The 26442-nt window shown below is 41.0% G+C and overlaps 2 protein-coding genes and 1 long non-coding RNA gene across 3 annotated transcripts; all 3 read left to right on the top strand.

The window, feature by feature from the left end:
- Positions 1–10259: 10259 nt before the first annotated feature.
- Positions 10260–16606, top strand: LOC125179592. The gene is made up of 5 exons (XR_007157320.1): positions 10260–10780; positions 11336–11446; positions 11867–11985; positions 12437–12535; positions 16509–16606. It is a non-coding gene; the product is annotated as an uncharacterized LOC125179592 (long non-coding RNA).
- A 2814-nt stretch (positions 16607–19420) lies between these two features.
- On the top strand, positions 19421–20494 carry LOC125179590 (craniofacial development protein 2-like). The gene has a single exon (XM_047885720.1). The coding sequence runs from the start codon at positions 19421–19423 to the stop codon at positions 20492–20494; it is 1074 nt and encodes a 357-aa protein (XP_047741676.1).
- A 26-nt stretch (positions 20495–20520) lies between these two features.
- On the top strand, positions 20521–22442 carry LOC108676996. The gene is made up of 2 exons (XM_018165143.1): positions 20521–21220; positions 21280–22442. Exons 1-2 carry the CDS (start codon positions 20521–20523, stop codon positions 22440–22442), a joined length of 1863 nt encoding a protein of 620 aa, XP_018020632.1.
- Positions 22443–26442: the final 4000 nt, after the last annotated feature.

Below are 26442 nucleotides of genomic sequence, written 5' to 3'. Positions count from 1 at the left end.
ACGAATGAAAAATGCTACATCGGCACAATTTATTGTCAGTATTTATATGCAATTGTAATTTTTAGTGCGCTGCATCGCTCCTCCTTCTCAGCGAATTCAGGAGAAATAATATAATCCTATTAAAGGACAGATTTCTACCTTACACGAATGAAGTCCAGCTAACAACTAATCAACTTTAACAGTTGTTTTTTATAGGTAAAACGCAAGATGACGCTACATCTGACCTGTTGTCACAGTAAGCGTATTCACATTGCATGTCTGTAATTCTAACTCAAATACTTATGAAATCGACTCATTGGTTGGTTGTCTTTGGCGCTTAGCTTTCGTAATGTAGAGTGGTGGCCCAATTAGGCCAGTAATGCTGTCTCGTTTTTTTTTGTGATACATATCTAAGAGAAAATTTAATAACTTATTTTGGTATATTCTGAGTTAAATTATTGTGCAGGTTTACACATATCGTGATATTCTGAAGAAGATCAACGAAGAGAAAAGCACAATTGACTACCTTAAGATCGACATCGAGGGCTTCGAAGTTGATTTTTTAAACAACGTCCTTAAAGTGTGACGGTAGGCCTATTGTCTATACTACTATTATTTGTTAATTTTATACTTTTGTAATTTTAATTTTCAGTTTAGAAATGCGGAAGTTAGATTTGTAGGTTCCCATTGTAGCCGCGCACGTCACTAATTTTTGTACCGCGATTTTCCTTGTCAATTTTTGGCGATCATTCAAACAGTTATTTCTCAAATTTGTTCTGTTAAATTTGTACTCATTTTTTTATTAGTGTCTTTAGATTTCACCTCATTTTCATTTAGAGGAAAAGTCTCTTCACCCTTATCATCCGATACGCGTTACTTCAATTCTGTTAGTAGGGAAGCACTCTGCTCCTCACTGATGGCGAATCTTTTGTGAATGGTTATATTGTGACATGTAAATTTATATGATATTTGTGAATAGTAATTTTTTAGGAATAAGTATTATTGCTATATCTTAATTTGGTTATTCTTTGTTTACAGAACTTAACTCGGTTATCAAGATCAGTTATAATTTCAGTGCGTGCCATCCGCTGGGTTTATTTTGCGTTTATTTTCGAGTTATTTTGGGTTCATTTTTGTTCTTACTTCTTTATTTAATATTCATCATCAGTATCCATTAGTGTCTTCGTATCTATAAATGTCAAGAATACCAAAGTTCACTTTCCCTGCACGGATAAAGTTTCGTTTGTCTGGTCGGCGCTGAATTAAGGGCGGCAGGCATAGCAGTCGCGCTTACGCCATCAACTCAAGGTAGTCTCGCATGTGAACCCACAGATTCAAGGTGGGTCTCTACTTGGATATTTGTTTATTCGCAGCGGTCTTCATTTAGTGATTATTACAATGTGTTATTCATTTTGTTATATTCTGTATATATACATTAGGTTTTTATAAATGAGTTTTTATTCATTCCTTGATTTCTGTTCGTTTATTTGTTACTTTAGGTTATTTATTATTTTAAGAGATGATAGAAGAATTCGGTCTTTGTTGGGGTTCCCATATAAGTACTTCATGTACAGCTGGATGAACTTGGGTGACCCCAGCATTTGAATATAATATTTGAATGTAAAGTGTAGAAGGATAATTTGAATTTTTTCATATTACCAGATAAAGGAAATTCACTTGTAATAAAGCCTGTAGTTTCAGCAATCGAAAAACAATATACAAACTGAATCAGAGTTGAGGAGAATAGTGTTATTAAAATGAAAAAAGTTTGAAAATTATCATTATTATTAATTAACTATTTAACAATGGATTCTCAAAATTAGCATGGCATCATTTATCCCGAGCAATAACTTTAAATCTCTTCATTATCACAGCACGAGTCAAAAACTGTATACATTTTAAGGAAAATAATAATTAAATGCCGTCATGAACATGGCACCATCCACTAACACACGTCTCATGCGCGGTGGCATCAAGCGAACTCTGCTTGTAGTCCCCGCGATTATCCTGGTCACCATCGCACTCGTGTCTATGATCGACAAGTAAGTTTACACTCTCATTACTCAGCTATTTGGTCAATTAAAGTAGTTGCTGAATATATTTCGGTAAAATGCATGAAATTATGAGGGACTATTCCTTCATAAGTTTAAATAAATTTTCAGGCTCTCTTGGTATTTTTTTCAAGTCAAATGAAAATTTTAAAACGTCGATGTATCAATGGAATTGGAAGCTTTTTAAATCCCATTTCTCAATTGAAAACTCATTCAAACACGAAATAAAAAGTAATGAAATTCATTATATCGTTGAAAATATATAATAATGTATTTGGTTCTGAGAGCACGTAGGTGAATATTCGCCAAGCACCTCAAATATTTTGCTATTAGTATGAATTATTTTTGTCGTCAGTTATAAAAATTAAACCGAAATTTCACTCACAATATATCGCCTAAATTTTTCAGAGCTATGCAGAACTCTGTGCAGCCACAACTAATTTTAGGTTAGTTTTAATTTTGTGAATATACATTTTCATATTATGTCATACGATTACCATGCACATAAAAATTTCAGACTTTATCAACTCCGCTGACTCATAAAAGTTAAAGTGAAGTAAAAGCAACTTGAGCCGAAAAAGCCCAAAATATTAATTATTTCATATGACATTAATCTGAATGTCACTTGATATTTTTTATCTCTGACTGTACAGAGCCTCAAACCAAACTGAAACCCGACCATCGCAATGAACCGACGACTCATGTTGCAGAGGGTGACATAATTACCCTTAATAATCCTACCCCAAAACCGAATCGGAACTGGCACAACTTCTTCGAGTACATAGAGGAGGCTGCCGGTTGTATTAATATTGTGAGTATAATGGATTTTTTCGAATCATCATGGAAAAGGAGCGCAAATATCTGCTTTCTCGTGATGCTTTATTTGCAGATCTTGAGTGGAAGAAATCCTGCCTGTTCAAAGGTCAGTAGATACTTTTACAATAGTGTAGGATCGAGCCAGCAGATTCTCCTACAATCAATCCTCCAATTGAATCAATCTTTGAATTTTGTTCCTATATCTGACTAGAGATTTTTCACCAGAGAAAGCATGAATAAAGTAGGTAATATGGGACATAAGTAATATTGAACATGTATAATGCGTAGGTGTTAAGAATGCTAAGAATGCGGGTCGAAGCGATATAGCAAGTGTGTAAGGCGCGGTTGTTCCGAGACCGTGGGAAGGAGTTAGTTTACATTGAACGTTGGCGAGCTCAGCGCGAGGGACATTCAAGTCGAGGAATGTGGCATCACTTCGAGGGTATAGGCTTAACTGTGCGCGACACTAGCGTATATAAGGACCTTAAAATTCGCGCCAAAGATTGGTTCTACGAAGGTGACCGTCACGCAAGCACGGTCTGCAGTCAGCGGACGTAACGGCCGCGGCCGTGAGGCCGCCGGTGTTACCATTTTTGAACATTGACGGTCGCGAGAAACCTAGACTTATCGAGGCAGCTGGGTAAGCAAGGGATCGAAAACCGTGAGATTGAGTTTCGCTTATTGACCGCGGGCGATAGTGACTGAGAGGAGTGTTGCGCGAGCATAGATAATTTTTTTTTTTTTTGTAAATAAATGATAGATAGCTAAGAGTAAGTAAGTACTGTCGTAGACTATCCGATAAGGTACAAGAAGAAAGAATGTAAGTTAGTATTGAGAAAAGTCGTGTCTTGCTGATGTTGATGCCTCACGGCCAGTCTGGCCGTAGGTTGTTTTACAACGACCGTACTTCAGAATAGTGGCGTAGTCTTCATCGTCGATGATGTTACTTCGGGCTCATTGCGGTGCTTCAGCGGTTGAAGATGACTGTGACCGGCTTCTTCTAATTCGAATAGTGACCGTTTCGTATTGATGACCGTACTGAAGATAATTACTGGTGCAGAGCTCGGTGCTTGAAAACTTGAGTCTTCCCATTGCCGACCTTATAATTGTAGAACGTCTCGTGGCCTCTCGCATTGCCTCACGGCCGAGTAGCAGCAGTACCGTTGATGTCGACCGTACTTTGTAGATTTTAGACATGCTTACGGAACTCGTAGCTGCCTCGATAAGTCTAGGTTTCTCGCGACCGTCAATGTTCAAAAATGGCAACAACCGTGGCAACGCCGTTACGTCCGCTGACTGCAGACCGTGCTTGCGTGACGGTCACCTCCGTAGAACCAACCTTTGGCGCGAATTCTAAGGTCCTTATATACGCTAGTGTCGCGCACAGTTAAGCCTATACCCTCGAAGTGACGCCACATTCCTCGACTGGAGTGTCCCTCGCGCTGAGCTCCCCAGCGTTCAATGTAAACTAACTCCTTCCCACGGTCTCGAAACAACCGCGCCTTACACACTTGCTATATCGCTTCGACCCGCATTCTTAGCATTCTTAACACCTACGCATTATACATGTTCAATTTTACCCATGTCCCCTATTACCTACGTCTTTAGGCTTCAACCCTGTCAAAATTTTCGTGCCGATTAAGGTCGTTTTAGAGGAACTATATTCGGCTTAGGGGTGAATCAGACGCAATTCGGCCACGTAGGGTGTTTTGCTTCTATTTACCAGTCTCTTTTGGAAGTCAATTGCCCGGTTGGCCAAATCTGCGTAATATGATTAAAAAGAGCAGCTGGTCAAGCTTCGTCATGATGCCCCTGGTCAAACGCTGATGACGCTACCGCATGATGGGGCTGGTCAGAGGCTAAACAGGGTAAACGTACGAACCATGACCATCTCCCGTTTTATAAATGGCGTCGATGAATGTGCACGCGTACGTTCGCTATGTGATACGACGGAATGAGAGGAAAGTCGATTCTAACGTGACATATAGAATGGTGAATTTGGCATATGATGAATAAACCCATGCACCTATACTGTTCAAGAGAGTATTTTTAACCTACCACTTCTACATATTTTACCCACTACTGAGCTCCTATATCGCATCTTCAAATGAAACAAATAAATTGTTTTAATAACTTGAGCAAATTAAAAAATCAGTTGTTACTTACACTCATGGAAAATTTGAGCTTGATTGAATTTAGTTTAAAAATCATTGACATTTCCATTCATTTAATGCATCAAGAGTGTAAAAAATCTTGTTTTAGATCAAATCTAGACTAATGACTATTTTTATGGCTTATTTTTGCGTTTGCTTGAATGTTAGTTTACGAAATCGTTCAGGTAATTGAAAATTGCAGTTATGGCAGCGTGTCAACAGAAAAGAAAAACAAACTTTGTCCTAACTGAATTGAGGTATTATACAGAAAAAATACTGCATTGTATTGCAGAATAATTACGGTGAATTAGCTTATTTTTTCCGGATTAAATATTTCTTTCTTGGTACTTGAATAGAAAATCCAATCACCCCCACCGGTCCCTGTTTTTCGCGTGACTACTAAAATACTTTCATTTGTATATCAAACAGACCGCAATTCCCAATATATGCGACAAATTAGTCATTTACCTTTTTCACCTTAAGTAGAGTAACTATGTTAAACTGAGGTTCGTATTTGCTCTGTAGATTCTTCCGTACGAGATCAATAAGTAGGGATTGCCTTCTGAAATATCCTCACTCGACGGGAGTTCAGTGCTTAATGTATAACAGATCAGTTAGGGTAAATACAGTATTTTTTTAGAACATTCTCGATATTAGCGCGATGATCTTACCTCTGCCAGACCGGTCCTGGATCTGGAGCGAGTTTTTTGTGGAAGCTAATTTTGATAGCTCATTCAGCTAGCAGCTGGGGGCGCACCATGAAAAAAAAACTGACTCAAGGTTTCAAGCTGGTTTGACTCAAATGATTCCAGCCTGGTAAATGACTCGAATGACTCAATCGGGGTAAATGATCGTTAACTCATGATTCGGGAGTAATTGGTTAATTGTGTTGGGCAATATTCATGATCAGTACCCTGTTAAGCTGTTTATGCAGATTCGGGGGTAATTGTTCGTAATAATATTGAAGGATCAGGGGTAATTGGTAATTTTGTTGGGTAAGATTTGGGGTAAATGGTTGGTAAACTATAATTTAAGCTGTTTATGGAAAATGGCACCATGCGCTCGGTCATGTAACTACTATCACTCTTATATTGAAATGCAATTCAAATTTAAAAGTGCAAAGCACAAATCATCGTTTATCGTGTAATCGTTACACAATTCGCTATAAAATCATTTACGGTTTAATGCAGTAAGAATAAAACCGTCAAAAAAGGCATTCAGTTTACAAATCACGTCAACAGGTTAATTTCAAACGTGTGAAATATTACATTTGAGTGGTAAACACAACAATTGTATCAAACTATTTGTCATTAGCGGAGCTTGATTCAAATACAATCAATGTTATATTTGAACAAACAACATCTCATAAATATTTAAACATCCGTCGGATAAGTGACAAAATGTTGATACATACATGAATTAGTTACTTTAGCAGCAAATCTGTCAAAATTTAACTTTGGTTCATTACACTTGAATGATCCCAGTGACAAATAAACACTTCTGACTGATAATGTCACAATATTTCTTGCATTGGCAAGTTTCATCATGAATGAACTGCATGATCCGCATTCTTGTTATGCATTTCAATTAGGTCACTTGTCTCATTGTCTTTAAATGCCATCGATGAACGTGAAGTCATTTTGCTTACGACTAAATTTTCGAACGGATGCTGCGCATGCTCAGCAAACAATGCTTGCATCGTCATTGAATTCTATGAGCTTAAAGCGAAAAGATTTTCGGTGAATTGCTGTCGAATTCTTCAAGTGAATTATGAAATCATTTGTCGGCATTAATTTTAAGCAATATAAAATTATCTTAAGAAAATTCCGCACGACATGATCGAGCTTTAGAAAAGTTAATTTATAACTTAACACATTTATCGAAATCAGATACATTTATATTCAACTCAAAATATTAATTTTTTCCATATTAAAATGCACATAATTTTATTTCTCAAGAAAACACACACAATAATAGTGCAATTATTGCAACAGAACAAAAGTAAAGCAACTGTAAATACATTACATTCTCATAGCAAGTTATGGCTTTTATACAAGTTATTGGTATTTTTGCATAGAATGAAGATTGCTAAAAATTTTCTCGTCCGCTCAGAGAGAAAGAAAAAATAATCTTACTGGCTTCGATGACTCGATTGTCAGCATTTTTCGGATGTTGAACTCATCGAAAAGCACGTGATCTACCAGTCTTTGACGGCTGTATCTACTCCCCTGTCAAAATTTTCGTGCCGATTAAGGTCGTTTTAGAGGAACTATATTCGGCTTAGGGGTGAATCATGAGCAAGTCGGCCACGTAGGGTGTTTTGCTTCTATTTACCAGCCTCTTTTGGAAGTCAATTGCCCGGTAGGCCAAATCTGCGTAATATGCTTAAAAAGAGCAGCTGGTCAAGCTTCGTCATGATGCCCCTGGTCAAACGCTGATGACGCTATCGCACGATCGGGCTGATCAGTTGCTGAACAAGGTAAACCGCACGAACAATCTAAGTTCCCGCCATACGGGGGTATGTGGGGGTCTACCTCCCGCACCCCCATCCGGACAGAGCATACCGTTGCAGTAATTGAATAGGAAGGCGCCACTCGCCAGTTTGAATCGAACCTTCAATCGATCAGTATGTAGTGAAGATCTGTCTCTTATACACATCTAGATGTGTATAAGAGACAGCCCCAAGCTCGACGAGTAATTTCACAAGATTCCATTTCGGCGCTTATTTCGCTACGGCAACCGGAACCTAATGCGGACATAGAGCTTCTAATTTACCCGGCCATAAGAACCTGGGGCGTCCGTGTGCCAGCGGCTGACAGGTCTTCGAATTTCGATAGGGTCATGACTGTTACAATAAGCAATGCAATTGTTACAGTTTAATCTACTCTTAAAGATTGAATCTGCCGTTTGAAATCGTTTGGATAGCTCAATTTATCAATTAATATTCTTTCGCACTTAATGCAATTGAGTAGATATTACACATTATCTTTATTGATAAAGTGGTAGAAAAATATAAAGTAGAAACATGAAATATTGCATTCAAAATCTCAAAAGACAGTTTGTAAGTCGGCATTGCACAGTTGAACATGATTTTTGCAAAAACATTGGCGAAAATTAATTAGTTAGTGTGTCCTAGATATTAGAATAACACATACGGTAATACAGAATTATTTCACTGCCTATATCAATGTTGGTTACGTTTTCACTCATTAATGCGGAATCATTTATTTCGGTAAGTATACCCGACAAGACTGCTCACAATTATTTGCTGCTCCGTGCATTCTCAATGCTTGGTACGTTATTGACATTAATGTAGTTATTCTAATCATTTATATTCTTGGGACTATTGTAGCTTCCGATTTTGCTTCAATTCTGTAAAATTGAGTAAGATTTTGCAATTTTATTTTTAATGAAGTTTTACTTCATATTTATTAGACATTCATGAGTATATATACTTTTATATATAGGCATTTAGATGAATCTTAGATACTCGATCTCTTAATTCTTGAAATTCAACAATATTTGGCCCATTTTATCTCGTATTGAATATTAAAGGTTTAATGGTTGAAGGGCAGCAATTATTCATAATTGTGACGAAATGACAGATTACTCAAATCTCAAACGAATATTATAACAAGAAATCATTATATAATATGAATAGCTCATTAAACGTCAGGTGTAAAATAGATTTTACTCGATTGTACGTAAAACATAGGTTACGCATTTTATTACACATTGTAGCGTCGATGAGTATATTATCTAGCTACAATGACTGAATATAAAACGGGTTCACATAATCATTAATAATTACCCTGTTTAAACCTTTACAAGACGTTACTACAGTACAGATCAATTATACGTCTAGGTCATCATTATAGCTCCGGCTTTCATCAATGTAAGCTCTGTCAATGCATATATTTGTCAATTAATGCACTTTTTCGTATACGCACGCAGGTGCCAATAGATACATTCTTCAATGCTCGTATTTTTCAGTTAATGCAGATACCCGTCGATACGCGTAACTTCCATCCTTTTACGAGTCCTACTGCGCGATGGACTTTTAAAACACTATTTTTATATATAGTCGTACATGCGTTATATAATTAGATGTCTGTCTACGGCATCTTTAATACTCAAAGCGTAATTCAATTTAAATAATACGGGTATATATTGGTTAGAAGTGTTATTAAAATTCGCTAATCGTTATGCTACGAGTACAATGGAACATTCTTTTAATCAGCATTATTCATTTATGCTACGGGTTCGGATTTTATCAGAGTCTTGAAACTCGTTCAAGTTCACATCACATTTTAAAACTTTGAGATTCGTTTATGTTATATCATAAAAGAATTATATCATTGCATGACATGGTAAAAGTATTGAAGAATGCCGTGAATACTATGCTGCATCCACCATAATCAATTCGATAAAATGCAATTACGGTCAACTGACAAAATTGTAGAATTATACTCTAAATACGAATCCATGGCTTTGCTTCGAATTTGCAACCCATCCCTACTGCGTACATCAACTCAAGATGCCTTTTCTGAGGCTCGAGGATTTTTCAGTCGCTGTATTCGACTTCCGCTGATGTACTCGTATATACTGAATGAGATGAAGTTATATAAAAACAGCGTAAAGATGATATCGCATTTACGAAAAGCAACAAATCACTTGTGACATACCAATAAAATGAACATTTGCAATTTTCATTAAAAGCTTTAGCGATGAGCAATAACAAGCACAATTAAATGAATTTTTAGTTCAGAAGCTAACGTCACTAACGTTATTGTAAGTTACTTCTATGTTATGCGGTCTCGTCGCCCAATTCAGAAACTTGCCTAGACGTTAATTCATTCAAAATCAGCACCTTCGTTAATCATAACAAACGCTTTTAAGCCATGCTAACTTCAAAACTTAAACATCATAGCTCGTCTCTAAAACTAAACTTCACATCATTAACATTCACATAAGCTATAAAAATTGGTACACTACATCTAGTTCAATCAATTAAATTGATTTGAGAAGAATAGAATATATAAATAATAGAATAATATTATTTATATAGTCACTAGAAATAATAGTCATACATGTCTACTCTAATGAAATTTTGCCGGCCCCATCAATCCCTAAAAATATTCTACTTGATCTCCTCCGCCTCTGTACTTCAGAATCGCATTTTCGGACCCCAGACAACAAAATGTACCAGCAAATTAACGGTGTAGCAATGGGTAGTCCTCTTGGTCCAACATTTGTTTTACTGGTTACTGGATTGATGTGTGACAAGTGCTCCGAGGTTACTGATTGGAGGGCTGTGACCCTAGTGCCAGTGTTACTCCAGTGCTACTCCGTGCTATCCACTGTTTCAGTACCGCCCAGTGATACCTAGTATTACCCGGTGCCACCTTGTATTACCCAATGCTATTCAGCCGCCCAGTGCTAGTCAGTGATACTCAGGACTACACAGTACAATCTGTATTATTCAGTGATCCAGTGCAACTCAGTGCCAGCCAATGCTGACCAGTGTAATTCAGTGCTATCCAGTGATATTTTCAGTGCCTCAGTGCTCATTGCTTATAAGGTGTACTCCAGTGTTACTCGGGAGTCACAGGCAACCATTGATCTGTTGCCCAGTCTGGGTAGGACTAGGAGCTGGTTGACCCAGTCTCAAGAGTGCGCATAACCTGAAGCTTAACCCGGACGCTAGAGATTCAAGATGGAAACTTGGAATCACCTAACTCGGAAGATAGCCTGCCCTGAAGAGTTCTATGTGTGTGAGCTGTTAGTATTAAGTTTTATTGTCACTGTTCATTTTACCACGTTTTACTGATCACCACGATAGTTTAGAGTTGGTTAGGGTTCTTACAGTTTCTTACTTATTATTCATCCATTCTCATCCTGTGTATGTACCATCCCTTAACTCCACTAACCCCTCACCATCATATGTGCATATCATCTCAATGTATATCTTGTCTGTCTCCTTGGTTTTGAGTTCATTTAGCTGGATTGGTATTGTGTTTCATTTGTCCTGCTGTTAGGTTGTTTCATCAAGTTTTCACGAGATAAAAGCCAATACTATATTGGTCTTACCGGACCTTTAGAGCTCGAATGTTAGTAGTGCCCCTAACAATATCAACCTTTTCCATGATGTATAAATTTTGTGTCTGCTAAACTTTTCCTTGAGATTGTGGTTGTCAATTGCTTTGTTAGATCATATTTGCCTGATGTTTTCATTTTGAGCTCTGTTGAAGTGTAATTGCGATAAAGATAATGTGTATTTTTTGCAGCACTTTCTTTTAAATGTGTAATTGTGCATTGATTGGTGTTTATTTGTAGATGACTTCTCACGATGTGAAAGAAAATTGAAGATCGGTGACGTCTCAAACACTGATATCAGTGCGTCGGAGACGGAAAAAAAGAGATCCGGAAGACCAACCCTTACATCGGGTATGTGTGGAAATCTAGTCAAACCGATCATTTTTATTTAATTGAGAATTGGAAAGTTATGTTATGAATCAGCTCAGTCTAATATGCTGCCCAATGCAGTTATTATTCGAAAGTGAAGACAATAGTTGATTGATGGGTGTAATAAGCGGAAGTTATAGGTGGATTCCTTGTAGATAGCATGTAATAGACCTGTGCAGAAATAAGTGTTGGTTTCAATAATGGATTTGGAGATGGAGTTTGGGAATAATTGTTCTCGGCTGTGACTTGCACGATGGGTTTCTTGATACATGACTGGCTCTAGTGGTTGCACAGAGTGTGTCTTATGAGTCCGTTTAAGCGACTGTATGCGTCGGCTGAATGGAGTGATTAGGGTTTGATTAACCACATATTCTTCCGACCATGTGCCTAATTTTTCTTCAGGAATTGAAGAAGATCTTTTGGCCGCTTCACCGCACGCTTTTCCCGTTATAGGCGGTCTGCTCAATTTCTGGGTGCTGGCACATCAGACTCTTCGTCGTCGGAGTCAGGGGTAATGGAAGGTAAGTTATTCATTTGATTGATTTAAACCTCTTTCTTTTCCGTGATATAAAATCATCAGTGAGTTATAAATGAATATGATAATTTTTATTAGCACTGCGGATTTTATGGAATGTCAGGTTAAGTGATACAATGTAAAGTAATACCTTTATTGAAGTTGCTGTCAATTTCTTAAACCGTTTGTTGATTGAACAGCTTTTAGTTTATCTTTAACAAAAAAATTTAAAATCCCCGATTGCTGCTGGAAAGATTTTAGCTGGATGGACACTGTCATGATGTCACTGAAGGATGTTTGGTGAGAAGGGGGCGGTGCTCTGCGGAAGTTGAGGATATATTGAAGGTGAACTTGAGCCGATGATATCGCTTGAGCGTTATGTCAAATCTCGTATGCATTCGTTTTGGATTTAAACAAATGTTGAGCCTTTTTTTACTTATGACTTGGTCCCGTTACAGCAAAGCGACATCCTGCAGCAGTTAAACCCAATACCAGCCGGACTGGGCTGACAGCAAACAACACAAAACTCCCTTCTCAAAAGTATGTTCATTTGTAATGTAAGTTTAGCTATAGGATCAATGACGTAGATATAAATGCAGTATTTTCTAAGAATAACTCAAAGAGCATTCCATAGGAAATTGTTGATTGAAAGACTGAATCAGGGTTTTGAATGGTTTATATTGTTAATTAAACGTATATATCTCCAGCTTGTGCACTAGCTGTGAAACGCACATTCCGGAAATTCTTGCCACTATCCGCTCAATGCAGTCAATCTGCAGCAACACGAATTTGTTGGTCAATGAGCTGCGCGACCAGCGCCTTGCGGGCGCACATCGTCCGGCATGGCCCAACCTTTAAAGAGTCAGGTGGAGCGGTCGCTGAACGCCGCATCGAGCCCACACGGCCTCACGCGGTTAAAATTTCTCGGCCAGGCTCTGCCTTCTAGCGTCGGGCACATCCTACGTCTGGCTGCACATTCCCTTCCTCCACTCCCCCTCCTCCACTCCCCTCCTCCACATTTATTATCAGCGAGCGACATTCTACTAATTTTTCTACGAAATTGTACTCTATTATCAAATTGGTTGTTTTCTTACTAATAACCTTTATTGACAATAAGTGTTCATAATTTACGGCAATGCTGTGTTGTGATAAAACAACCAAGTTAATTTAGGCTGTTTCATAAAAGCACGGGGGCGGGGAAAGCGATTTATTGGTGAACGACTTAATTGTTAAAGTAATTGTGCTGGATATTATACCTATATGTAACATAATATTTACGGCATGCAGGTCGTCTTTCATTGGCATGTGTTTTTACTTTCATAGCCTCAAAGTTGCGTAGATAATTTTCGGGTTCCTGAATGAATTGGCACAGGTTGGTGAAAGGCTGTGAAGGCCGTGAATGGCAGTTTGTTTCCACACCCCTCCCCCCACACTCCGCTTCTCATATTCCCTCCATAGATGACGGTGGAGGCCTTCCCTCCTTCCCCCTCTCCCTGTACTGTTACAATTTACTTGATTCTTATGTAACTTTTCACAGGAATTGACAACAGCTATTATTTAAAGGACCATAATCGTACGAATAGTACTTAGTGTATTACTATTATAGAAGCTCATTGGGTGCAATTATTTCCCATTAATAATTGTTTATATTATTATAATAATAATTATTATAATTATAATATAATTATAATTTCGACGACAAGGCGACGAGGGAGGAAGAGAGGAACGGTTCCTTCCTAAGGGTTGAGAGGAGGAAAGGGAGGGTTGGAAGTTATTTATTGCTTTTAGCCGATGGTCGTGTCAGAGTGCTGTGTGTCCCCTCGTCCCCTCACCTACCTTCTATAACTATACATAACTGTATAGTATGTATAGTTATACTATATATGTATGTATATGTATACGTATGTATGTATATACGAAGATGCACTTGCTTCTCCCTGTATCCCTCAGTTGTCCTTGAACTTGATAGAAGTATGAATGTCGTCTGATCACAGTAATTTGGTCATCAACTAGTTTCAAATGGTCGCATTTTTTTTCACGGATAGCATCTTTGTTCTGAAATGACGCGCAGAGCTCGGGCACTTAATTTCAACAATGTACTCATTGTCTACGAGACCATCGGGCGAAGCGCCCAAGAATGGATAGACTTTATCCACAAAAACTTGAAAAAGATCACAGCCTCTAATTGTAATTGACATTTCTTCTTGCAATATCTTCACTGCTATTTTTTCCTTCTCTCTGTCCCATACCACAGCAGGGAGCGAACTAGTTGTATTATTAACCAGCCTGTAGGCTACAGCATCCTTATTCGTACTTTTTCTCAGTTTACATACAAGACCGAAATTTTATGCAGTCAGCCTCTTTCTTCTCTCTTCGTGCCACAACAGGGAATTACTTTGTTCAACGTTTGAGGATTCGAGGTTTTTAATTTGATCATCATCCAAGGACAACGTCTTCAAAAAGCTTAATTTTGCTTCTTCCGTGACAAATGCAAAGGCATTGCTTTCGTAGTCATAACTAAGATGGATTTTTATTCTGCCTAGTTTACCTCATGCTACGCTCAAGTACTGGTCGTAATCGAAATGTAAATACTGGAAGGGCAGTGAAAGGTCTGGTGCAGCTTATTTTAATACAAGGATTCTGGGCACAAGTAAGTTTCAAATTAAGCCTCGGTAACACGCCGAGAAAATAAGCCTAATTTTTTTATTATAATAATAGAAATGTAATTTATTATAATAATATAAATAGAAACCCCCTCTAACGCATTTAAATGTACACACGTACTCACGCATGCCCTCGCTGGGAAGGCAAAAAAATTCTTTAACTAACTGTGCAAAATTGTTTAACATTCATTTCTTCGTGATATGTTTTCATTCATGTTTTCGTGGTAGTTTTCGTTCTCTATTCATTAGTGGAGAATGTAACATAGCAGTACTAACTAATTTATAATGGAATTTTCAACTTTATTTGAATATGTTCCAATGAATTCATAAACAACATCTCCATTTAGATCGCTCCATATATTTTACAACCATTCATTCTTTGTTATGAATGATTTATGCAAAGTTGATGATTTATTTATAAAGTTGATTTATGCAAAGTTTGTTATGAATGATTTATGCAAGGCTGAATATTGTTCACGACTTCCTGTACGACTTCAAGTTGTAGTAAATGACAATTAAATATTAAATTGTGCTGTTTATGCATTCATTCTCTTCAGATTTTAAAACATAATTACGATTATCTCTTCGTAATCTGTACAAAAATTTCAGCGCGACCTCCCATTTATTTAGAAGGAAGAATCCATTACAACAAAAATCGAAGTGGAAAGGAAACTGCTCTGAAGAAAGCCTTTATTAATTCGGAACTCTGTTCGTGGGAACACGCATCATAGCTTTAAAAATTATATATCTAGATTTTCCTCTCTCATTATCATATGAATAATCCTATTTACAATCACAGTAATAATTATTTAAATCAGTAATTCAGTATGACAGTAATTCAGTGGGCCGAGTCTGACATTAATATTAAAAAATTATTAAGCGATGTGCAAAGTATTGTTGAGGGCTCCTTTTAACATGAAATTTTTTTGCAGAAGTAGAATGATATGAATTTAAATACATTTCTTAACTGTTTGTAATGAATTTCTGACATTTAAAATTTCAAGATCGACACGAATGCTCCCATGATTGCATAGTACCATATAGGTTTAGAATTCAATATGCTAATTTCTAGCTCATTTAATTCAATAATTTGCATTAAAATAATCGTTCGTGCGGTAGCAAATGGGAAATTTTATATTAAATTGTGCTGTTTATGCATTCGTTCTCTTCATATTTTAAACCATTATTTCGATTAACTCTTCGTAATCATCTTAACGCATGATGCTCATTTATGATCACCTTAACAACATTTTCATATTATTGAATGTGCAGTTGTAACTGGTTAGTAGCTGTGCCATAGCAGCAGTGTAGCGGGCCAGCCTTGGTCGCGCTGTAGTTTTCTTCAGCCGCTGCACCTCTCTAACAGAGACTGAAGAGAAGAAGTATGCGTAGGTAGTTTACTCGGGAAGCAGCTCATTGCCAGTAGGCAGCCTACCTATGCCTGACCTACCCCACTTTGTAATGGCTGTTAATATCTGTAATTAATGTCCATATAATGTCTGTATTCGTAAACCTATATGTATTTAGTGATAGTCTTGTGTCGTGGATGCCGGTGTTCAATGAAATTTAAGTAAACCTTATGGCCCTTTAAAATTTGCTGAACCAGTTTTAATTATTTCTCGTACGTTAGGCCTGCTTTCAGAGACCCAGTAACTTCGATGTATGGAGCGTAGTTATCCCGCTACAGCAGGAAAAATTAATAGGTTAATTTGTCCAAATAATGTCACATTTTAGCTCTGATACGGCATTCTGCAGTTCCAAACCTGGTAAGGACGACCCACGTATGGCCAGAAATGCATCGATTTTTAGGACAGTCCCCCTCATTTTTCCGTGTGTACATGGTCTCTAGCAGCTGTAACGGTTACAGGTGCAGGTGGAGCAGGTGCAACAGCTGCAGGCGCAGCTGCGGGCTGCAGGTGCTCAGGTACAACAACAGCAGCAGCAGATGCAGCAACTGCAAGCACAAGGTGGGTGGCTGCTGTTGTTCTGTTGAACTCTTATTAACAGGGTTTGATATTACAGTTATTTATACAATTTTTTTTGCCTACTGTTGTTTTTGAAGATTTTGTTATTTTTTGAAGTTTTTTTCATAACTGTTATTTATGACACTGCTGCTAATACATGCACTTATACCAGGTTTTGCACCCATGTTATTTTAATTTGTATTGATTCTAGATTTACTTTTGAGTGCTGCTATTATCTTGTACTTGTATTTGAATGCTGTTATTTATATCAATGACTGTTGTTGCGGGTGGCGGGCTAATATCAGCAGGTAAGGTTGATGTGTTAAGAGCATCAACGTGCTTGCTGTTATTGGCCTGCTGCTCTGCCCCTGCACCTGCTTTTATTAGCACCATGGTGTATTACCTGGCTCTTATTTGGTGTATTACCTGGCTCTTATTTGGTGTATTAAATTACCTGGCTCCTATTTGGTGTTTTACCTGGTTCTTATTTGGTGTATTAGCTGGCCCTTATTTGGTGTATTACCTGGCTCCTATTCGGTGTATTACCTGGCTCTTATTTGGTGTACTACCTGGCTCTTATTTGGCGTTTTACCTGGCTCTGATTTGGTGTATTACCTGGCTCTTGTTTGCTGTATTACCTGGCTCTTATTTGACGTATTACCTGGCTCTTATTTGGTGTATTACCTGGCTCTTATTTGGCGTTTTGCCTGGCTCTTATTTGGTGTATTACCTGGCTCTTATTTGGTTTATTACCTGGCTCTTATTTGGTGTAATACCTGGCTCTTATTTGACGTATTACCTGGCTCATATTTGGTGTATTACCTGGCTCTTATTTGGCGTTTTACCTGGCTCTTATTTGGTGTATTACCTGGCTCTTATTTGGTGTATTACCTGGCTCTTATTTGGTGTATTACCTGGCTTTTATTTAGTGTATTACCTGGCTCAATTTGATGTATTACTTGGCTCTTATTTGGTGTATTACCTGGCTCTAATTTGGTGTATTACTTGGCTGTTATTTGGTGTATTACCTGGCTCTTATTTGGTGTATTACCTGGCTCAATTTGATGTATTACTTGGCTCTTATTTGGTGTATTACCTGGCTCTAATTTGGTGTATTACTTGGCTGTTATTTGGTGTATTACCTGGCTCTTATTTGGTGTATTACCTGGCTCTAATTTGGTGTATTACGAGGCTCTTATTTGGTGTATTACCTGGCTCTAATTTGGTGTATTACTTGGTTCTTATTTGGCGTATTTCCTGACTCTTATTTGGCGTATTATCCCTTATTACACTCTTATACTAAAAAAATATGTTTTTATACAAACACTGTTACAATTTTTTTAATATAATTACACGTTTACTCACACCAGTTAGTGTGAGGGTGTGATGCCCCAGTTAGAGTGATGCACGAGCTAGCATGAGTTTGCGCAGCAGGAGCAAATCTCACTCCGTAATGCTGAGCGTTGCATGCTGCTCAGCATGCTGAGGGAGATCCCCTGCTGCTGTGCCCTGCCTTCCCATCATACTGATCACTCACCTGCATGCTGTATACTCATCTGCATGCTGACAATTCATCTGCATGAACAACATTATTCAGCGTGTCGATAACTGACTTCATGCTGGCAACTTCACACTGAGAATTCATCTGCATGCTGAATTTCCTGCAAAAATCGTCGTCATGCTGAAGCTGCGAATCAATTTCATGCTGTAAATTAGTTCATGTTAAATATTGTGTCCATGCTGTTGTTCCCTCTTTTATTTACGTGAAATTCACTGTATTTCCTTTGAAAATAGTATGTAATAATAAATATGAATAAATATATATATTTAATAAAAAGTAAATAATATTTTTGAATGAAATAATATTTAATATAATAATGAAATAATCTTATATGAATATTATTTTAGAATATGATATGAATAACATTATTCATGTCATATTCTGTTCATTATGTTGTATGTAAAATTTGAATTTGTATATACACATAAAGAGTACGGTATTCAAATTATGTATATTGTACAGTATACATCTTTACCATACATTGTACATCATACATCTTTACCATACATTCACTGTTCCCTTTACCACGTTTTATTGAGCCAGTCTTACGGAGTGGCCACAGCGGGACTTTGCTAGCCAAAGCTCGCTTCTATCTGTGGCTCACATTCGAAGGCCCTACACAAATGTCCGGAACCAAGGTCACGAAATCGCCCAAGTAATTTACTACTATTATCAAAAGACGCATATGTACAGTTCCAATCTATTTAACTTTACACGCAGTGATTGTTTCCGGGTAGATGGGGCTCGTTAGTCAAGAATGACTGCCCGTCTAGGGGACGGAAAACCCTGATTTTTTAAAAAAACCTCCGCTGCCTTGCGGCTACACCTACACGCGGGAAAGGCTTCAGGAGTAAACCTCGAGGAAAAATCTGGAGTTGGAGTCCCTAAGGCGGCTGGATGTCAACTTGGACGTCCTCCCGGCAACTCCTGCAGTCAAGTCGGCTCCAAACGTAATGCTGGCATTCCCTTGGACCCAGTCGGCACGACCGAGGGGGAGATCCTGTTGTTTGGGCAGCGCAAGATCTCCATACTTCCGCCCAGGCTTGTGCCCCTGAGAGGTCACGCTTGTCACGTTTGTCCAGTGTGTGAGCACAAACGGGAGACGTTAACTACGATAACTAACGGGCATTAATTCCTCGCTCAACTAGCGTAGAGTTGGACTCCGGGGTCTGACTTCGACGGTTGGGAGTCATTGTACCGCAGCAGCAGATGGAGTCTCCATCTCTTAGAATCTCAAGCTGGAACGTGCGTACGATGCGCACCGGCCTGTCCGATGACCTCCGTGTCATTTCAGACTTTCGAAAGACCACAGTGATTGACAGGGAGCTACATAGACTAAACGTGGATATAGCAACGCTGCAGGAAACTCGACTCCCAGAAGATGGCTCCCTAAGAGAGGAACACTACACCTTCTTCTGGCAGGGGAGAGGAATCGGAAATGTGAGGGAGCATGGAGTTGGCTTTGCTGTCAGGAACACCCTGCTTCGCACGATTGAGCCCCCGCATGGCGGCACGGAGAGAATCCTCACCCTACGTCTTTCAACGTCGGCTGGTTTTGCAAACATAATTTGTGTCTACGCACCAACGCTCCAAGCACCGCCTGAGACCAAGGATAGGTTCTACGAACTCATGGCGAATACCATTGACAGGATCCCAATGCACGAGCATATTTACCTCGTGGGCGACTTCAACGCCAGAGTTGGGACAGACCACGAGTCCTGGCCTGAAGTGCTGGGTCATCACGGCATCGGGAAAATGAATGAAAACGGCCAAAGATTGCTAGAATTCTGCTGCCACCACAACTTGTGCGTGACAAATACGTTCTTCCAGAACAAACTATGCCACAGGGCATCGTGGAGACATCCCAGATCGAAGCACTGGCACCAGCTGGACTTAATTATCACACGCCGCGGCTCTTTGAACAGCGTGCGAAACACAAGAGTATACCACAGCGCCGACTGCGATACTGACCACTCATTGGTCATATCCAACATCAAAATTAAACCAAAGAAATTACACACTCTCAAGAGGAAATGCCAGCCAAGAATTGATGCCAGCAAGGCCTCCTGTCCCGCTGGAAATCAAATTCTAGTCGAGCATCTTGCGGAGCTGCTCCCTGCCGAACGAGCAGAGCGCGCAATCGGTGGGTGGTGCTCTCTCCGCAGCGCCATCTATAATGCTGCTGTCTTGGCCTATGGTATAAAGGAGCGAAATAGTGCGGACTGGTTTGGGGCCAACATCTGCGTGCTGGAACCTGCCATCAGCAGCAAAAGAAGAGCAATGCTTAAATACAAAAGTGATCCAAGCCAGCGGAACCACAGGCATTGAGAGCGGCTCGGAAGCGGGCCCAACAAATGGCTCGCCGCTGCGCAAACAACTACTGGCTGCAGCTGTCGGACAGCATTCAGCGGGCCTCAGACTCGGGCAATGTTAGAGGCATGTACGAGGAGATCAAGCGAGCAACTGGGAGACCGGTAGCGAGGACGGCTCTGTTGAGGTCCAGGTCGGGAGAGCTTATCTCCAACAGGACCGAACAGTTGAATAGATGGGTTGAACACTATCTCGACCTTTACTCCAACGTTAACAACGTCTCGCAGGAAGCGCTGGACGCTATTGAGAACTTGCCTTTCCTCGATGCTCTGGATGCTGAACCATCTGTCGAAGAGCTAAACAAAGCCATCGACATCCTCCCATGTGGGAAGGCAGCTGGAGAAGTTGGAATTCCCCCAGAGGTCATCAAAAGTGGCAAGCCGGCCTTACTTGGCCCCCTACACGAGCTCTTATGTCTTTGCTGGAGGGAGGGCCAGGTACCGCAAGACATGCGCGACGCAAAGATTATCACTTTGTACAAAAACATAGGCGATCGTAGCGACTGCAACAACTACAGAGGGATATCGCTACTCAGCATTGTGGGCAAGGTCTTCGCCCGTGTGGTGCTCGGTCGCCTACAAGCCCTCGCTGATCGCGTTTACCCGGAATCCCAGTGCGGTTTCAGGGCCCAGAGGGGCACATCAGACATGATTTTCTCATTACGCCAGCTGCAGGAGAAGTGTCGTGAGCAGCGGAGGCCTTTGTACATTGCGTAATAGTCAGCCATGATGGCAATACCTCAGAGCCTTTTAGTATCAAAAGCGGGGTAAAGCAGGGCTGTGTCCTGGCCCCTACTCTCTTCGGCATCTTCTTCTCACTGCTGCTCAAGTTCGCGTTCAGAGACTCAACTGAAGGCATCCTTCTACACACCAGAAGCGATGGCAAACTTTTCAACTTGGCTCGTTTGAGAGCAAGAACAAAGGTCCGCGCTGTCCTCATCAGAGAGTTGCTCTTTGCTGATGACGCGGCGCTGTCTTCCCAGACCGAGGAGGATCTACAAAGGCTGTTGGGCTGCTTCGCTCACGCCTGCAGGGAGTTTGGCCTGACAATCAACATCAGGATAACAAATGTTATGGGTCAGGATGTTGTAGTGCCCCCGTCTATCACCATTGACGGTAATCAGCTCGAAGTCGCCGAGCGTTTCACCTACCTGGGCTCCACTATCAGCAACAACCTGTCCCTCGATAGCGAGATCGACAAGAGGATTGCAAAAGCGTCAAGTGTGATGGCCAAACTGAACGAAAGGGTGTGGTCCAACAGGCAGCTGTCGCTTCACACTAAGCTGAAAGTGTATCATGCGTGCGTCACTAGTACCCTTCTGTACGGTAGCGAAACCTGGACCACATACGCTAAACAGGAAAACCGTCTAGATTGCTTCCACCTTCGCTGCCTCCACCGCATCCTTAACATCACATGGGAGGACAGGGTCACAAACACAGCTGTTTTGGAGCAAGCCGGCACAATGAGCATGCATCTCCTCCTGTGCCGGCGCCGTCTCCTGTGGCTCGGACACGTGCATCGCATGCAGGATGGTCGCATTCCCAAGGACTTGCTCTACGGGGAACTAGCTGCGGGTGCGCGCCCGACCGGCCGTCCGGCTTTGCGCTTCAAAGACGTCTGCAAGCGCAGCCTCAAAACAGCATTTATCGACCCCCAAACCTGGGAGCGGCTTGCGGTCGACCGCTGCAGTTGGCGGCGGGCCGTTCGGGAGGGAGTCCGGAGGGGTGAGGAGCTGCGCAGCCGTGAGCTTGAAGACAAGCACCGTCTCCGGAAAGCCAGACAGCAAACAAGGAATAACATGGTCGCACCATCGGACTTTATTTGCGCCAACTGCGGTCGTGACTGCCATGCCCGAATCGGCCTGGCGAGCCACTCGAGGCGCTGCCGACAGCGTGTTGTGCGATGACGGACGGGGTACACACCATCATCTCTCGAGATGGACGGATGCCAACAACAAAACAAGTACAACCAAAGTACAAATACAAATTGCTCGTCAGATGAGCACTGCTGCCTGTGTCGCTTGTGTGGTGAACGAATATATGTGTAATATATACTTATATACATACTTATATTACACATATAAGTATGTGCGATAATTATAAAAATAATATCTTGTATAGTGTTGAACATGCACAGTTGAATTTATTTTAATTCGTAATTACTAAATGTGTATACTGTATATTTTCCATCTTGTGAGTAGTTACTATAGGTGCTAATGTTGCCTCCAGCATGCATTCACTAGTAGAGTGAACTAGACTTTTCTACTACCTGCAATGCTAGTGCTAGTTCCAGGTTACTAATTCTACTAATTCTTTCTACCAGGTTCTAATCTAAGTGTTAGTGTCACTAATCTCTGATCTTGCCATTATTATAAATATTTTACATACGTAGTTTTCTAAATATTTTGTACCTATAATGCTGCTTGACTACGATGTCACTAGTTTAACTAGTGTATCCCTAAATGTTAACCTAATCCTGTTCTTTCTATAAATAAGTTTAGTTTACATACGTACCTATCTAGTGCATGGATATTAGCTAGTGTGTCCGATGTCAATCTGGCGTTTCATTATAATCATTATTATTGTATGAAATTGAGACGCAACATTTACTTGACCTGATAGATATTGTAGACGAGTCAACATCTGGTAGACACGTGATAGATCACGCGATCAAGACCGCAGTAGTGGGCGGAAGCGAAGGCTATATAAGGGCTAGCAACCTTAAGAAAGGTCCAAGACCTTAGTAGTGGGCGGAAGCAAAGGCTATATAAGGGCTAGCAACATTAGTAAACCCCTCGCAGTAGTCGATAAGCGTTCCGCGATCTAGCGTGTCGGTATAGTTCTCCGACCTTACGGTCGACGCCGTAGCCTATCGACTGCTGCGGAGGCTTTACTTAAAGTTGCTAGACCTTATATAGGCTTCTGGCTTCCGCCCACAACTCAGGTCTTGATCGCGTGATCTATCACGTGTCTTCCAGATGTTGACTCGTCATCAATCTCTATCAGGTCAAGTGAATATTGCGTCTCAATCACATACAATATAATGCTTATAATGAGACGCCAGATTGACATCGGACAAGCGGAACTAGAGTGATTATTTGCCATTGTAAGCGCTGGATCAATTAGTAGTACCAATAATGATTCGTGAGTGATCGTGAGTATCATACTAGTGTAGCAGTGTGCTAGTGAATGTCTCTTGCATGGATGGTAGTTAGTGGATCTAGAGTAACTATTTGCCATTGGATCAACTAGTAGTACCAATAATAGTTGTGAGTAGCCTATTAGTATGCATCAGTATCCTACTAGTGAAGCACTAGTGTGCTAGTGAGGGGTGTGCGGGCTGAGTATTACATCAGGTACTGGTAGTTCTAGTGACCAGTGCCTGTGTAATGCTGGTCCTGCATAGCCTGCATGTCTTTTTGCATGCGTCCTGCATACATCCTGCACGTCTTCCTGCCTGCCATCCTGCACGTCGACCTGGATACCATCCTGCCTGCCGCCCTGCCTACCATCCTGCCTGCCATCCTGCCTGCCAGCCTGCCTGCCAGCCTGCCTGCCAGCCTGCCTGCCAGCCTGCCTGCCAGCCTGCCTGCCATCCTGCCTGCCATCCTACACGTCATCCTGCAGGGCAACAAAGGACGTGTTTCCAGAACATCCATATAGGCGTAACGCGCTCGGTCGTTGGTGTCTACGGCGACTCTGCACCAGGTGCTGCCCAAGACTCGGGGAGTGCGTAAATCAGCCGCTAATGTCCGCCTCGGCCGAGCCTGAGGTGCAGCCTCTGGGCAGCTTACCGACCCTTGTCATACTCTCAGGACACACTTGTCATACTCTAAGGACACACTTGTCACACTCTCAGGACACACTTGTCATACTCTCAGGACACACTTGTCATACTCTCAGGACACACTTGTCATACTCTCAGGACACACTTGTCACACTATCAATACACTATGAAGTCAAGAAGGAGGGTCTGACCAGAAGCTGATTTCGGTCGGGTGGCCCGCAGACCCAGAATAACTTCAAGCGAGTGTAGCGACTCTTGGGCAGAAGCCTGGGCGGTACCCAAATTTTGTTAGGGATCCTGCTCTTACACCATTTATCCGATGCACCATGTATCGTGTGTTGCTGCGACCAACAGTGACAAGTATCACTGATGCATTATGGTATATTTACGTGAATATGACACGAAATTTGTTCCTGATAACAGGATAGTAAAAAATTTTTTTTGTAACGTAATAGTAACTGTAACCCACAGCTGGACGGCAGCTGGAGCAGCTGCAGCACAGCAGACAGCAGCTGGCAGAACTCAAGTCGGGGGCAGACACGCGCATAGACAAGTGAGTAGACTAGTGACTAGTGCCTGGTGACCAGTAAATAATGCTTCCTGGATAAGATCCATCCTAATTTTACTAATTTATTGCCAATTATGTTCTTATTTATATTATTTTCTGCCAGCTGTTTGTTAGTAATGTTAGCAAAAAAATTTCCCCACCAGTTACGTAAATGGTTCAGGTCTTTGCCTTGAGGAAATAAATTGCCTCTTCGTGCAGACCGATATCAGTTGTGTTGTATCCCTGTGCGTTGGTATCAAGCTCGCCGCAAAAACGCAAAAAATTAGGATGCTGACATGGTGCCATACTTTCAAAACTCGCTAAGTGAACGTAAGTACTTAAGCTCTATTTTCTTGCCTATGATTGGTGGATTTTGCTTGAAAGGCCGTCAATGATTGGCTCATGAACTTACGATCTCTTAACTTTTTTTGAAAGTATAGGCCCTGACTGCAAAGAGTGCCGCCCAGGACTCGGGGAGCGCGTAAATCAGCCGCTAATGTCCGCCTCGGCCGAGCTTGAAGTGCAGCCTCTGGGCAGCTGGCAAGCTCGGCGTGACTTTGCCCGGCTAGACTTTTTTCTGAAGATTAAAAGAAGATTCTGATTAGAAGCTAATTTCGGTAGGGTTGTCAAGCAGATGTAGAATAAGTCCAAGCCGAGTGTAGCGACTCTTGGAAAGATTCCTGGGAGAAACCCCATTTTTGTTAGGTTGGTTATGACTAGGAATCTAGAACGGAACTTACGGTACCTCTTTTTAGCAAATTGTCTCATTTATGGAAAAAATGTACTATTGTGCTCGTCATGTCCGTCCGTCCGCCCGTCCGTCTGTCTGTCTGTCCGTCCGTGACTTCACGTTTTTGTCGACGACTGCAGTGAGTACTGAGTTATATTTTTACGGTATGGTGACGGCAGCTATGTTGCATGGTAGTGACGGCAGCTGTGTTGCATGGTAGTGACGGCAGCTGTGTAGCATGGTAGTGACGGCAGCTGTGTTGCATGGTAGTGACGGCAGCTGTGTTGCATGGTAGTGACGGCAGCTGTGTTGCATGGTAGTGACGGCAGCTGTGTTGCATGGTAGTGACGGCAGCTGTGTTGCATGGTAGTGACGGCAGCTGTGTTGCATGGTAGTGACGGCAGCTGTGTTGCATGGTAGTGACGGCAGCTGTGTTGCATGGTAGTGACGGCAGCTGTGTTGCATGGTAGTGACGGCAGCTGTGTTGCATGGTAGTGACGGCAGCTGTGTTGCATGGTAGTGACGGCAGCTGTGTTGCATGGTAGTGACGGCAGCTGTGTTGCATGNCTGGGGGGCTGGGGGGGTCTAGGGGACTTGTTGGGGGTCTGAACGTATGGCTGGGGGGCTGCTGAGTGATTGGGGGCTGAATTTTTAACGTGTCCTTGGTATTTTGTCGTTAAAGTAATCTTGTAATTAATTTTAATATAATTTATTTAATCAATATATTATTCCAATTCCAACATTATTTTCCAATTATTAACATAGTTCCAACATAATGACAATTATTAACATAATTCGCTCCCTCCAGGAGGGCGGGGGTGGCTGGCGTCCCTGGGTGACTTC

This window comes from Hyalella azteca, unplaced genomic scaffold (assembly GCF_000764305.2).
Source record: "Hyalella azteca isolate HAZT.00-mixed unplaced genomic scaffold, Hazt_2.0.2 contig2887, whole genome shotgun sequence".
NCBI classification, from domain to species: domain Eukaryota; kingdom Metazoa; phylum Arthropoda; class Malacostraca; order Amphipoda; family Hyalellidae; genus Hyalella; species Hyalella azteca.
This window is presented reverse-complemented; position numbering and strand designations above follow the sequence as displayed.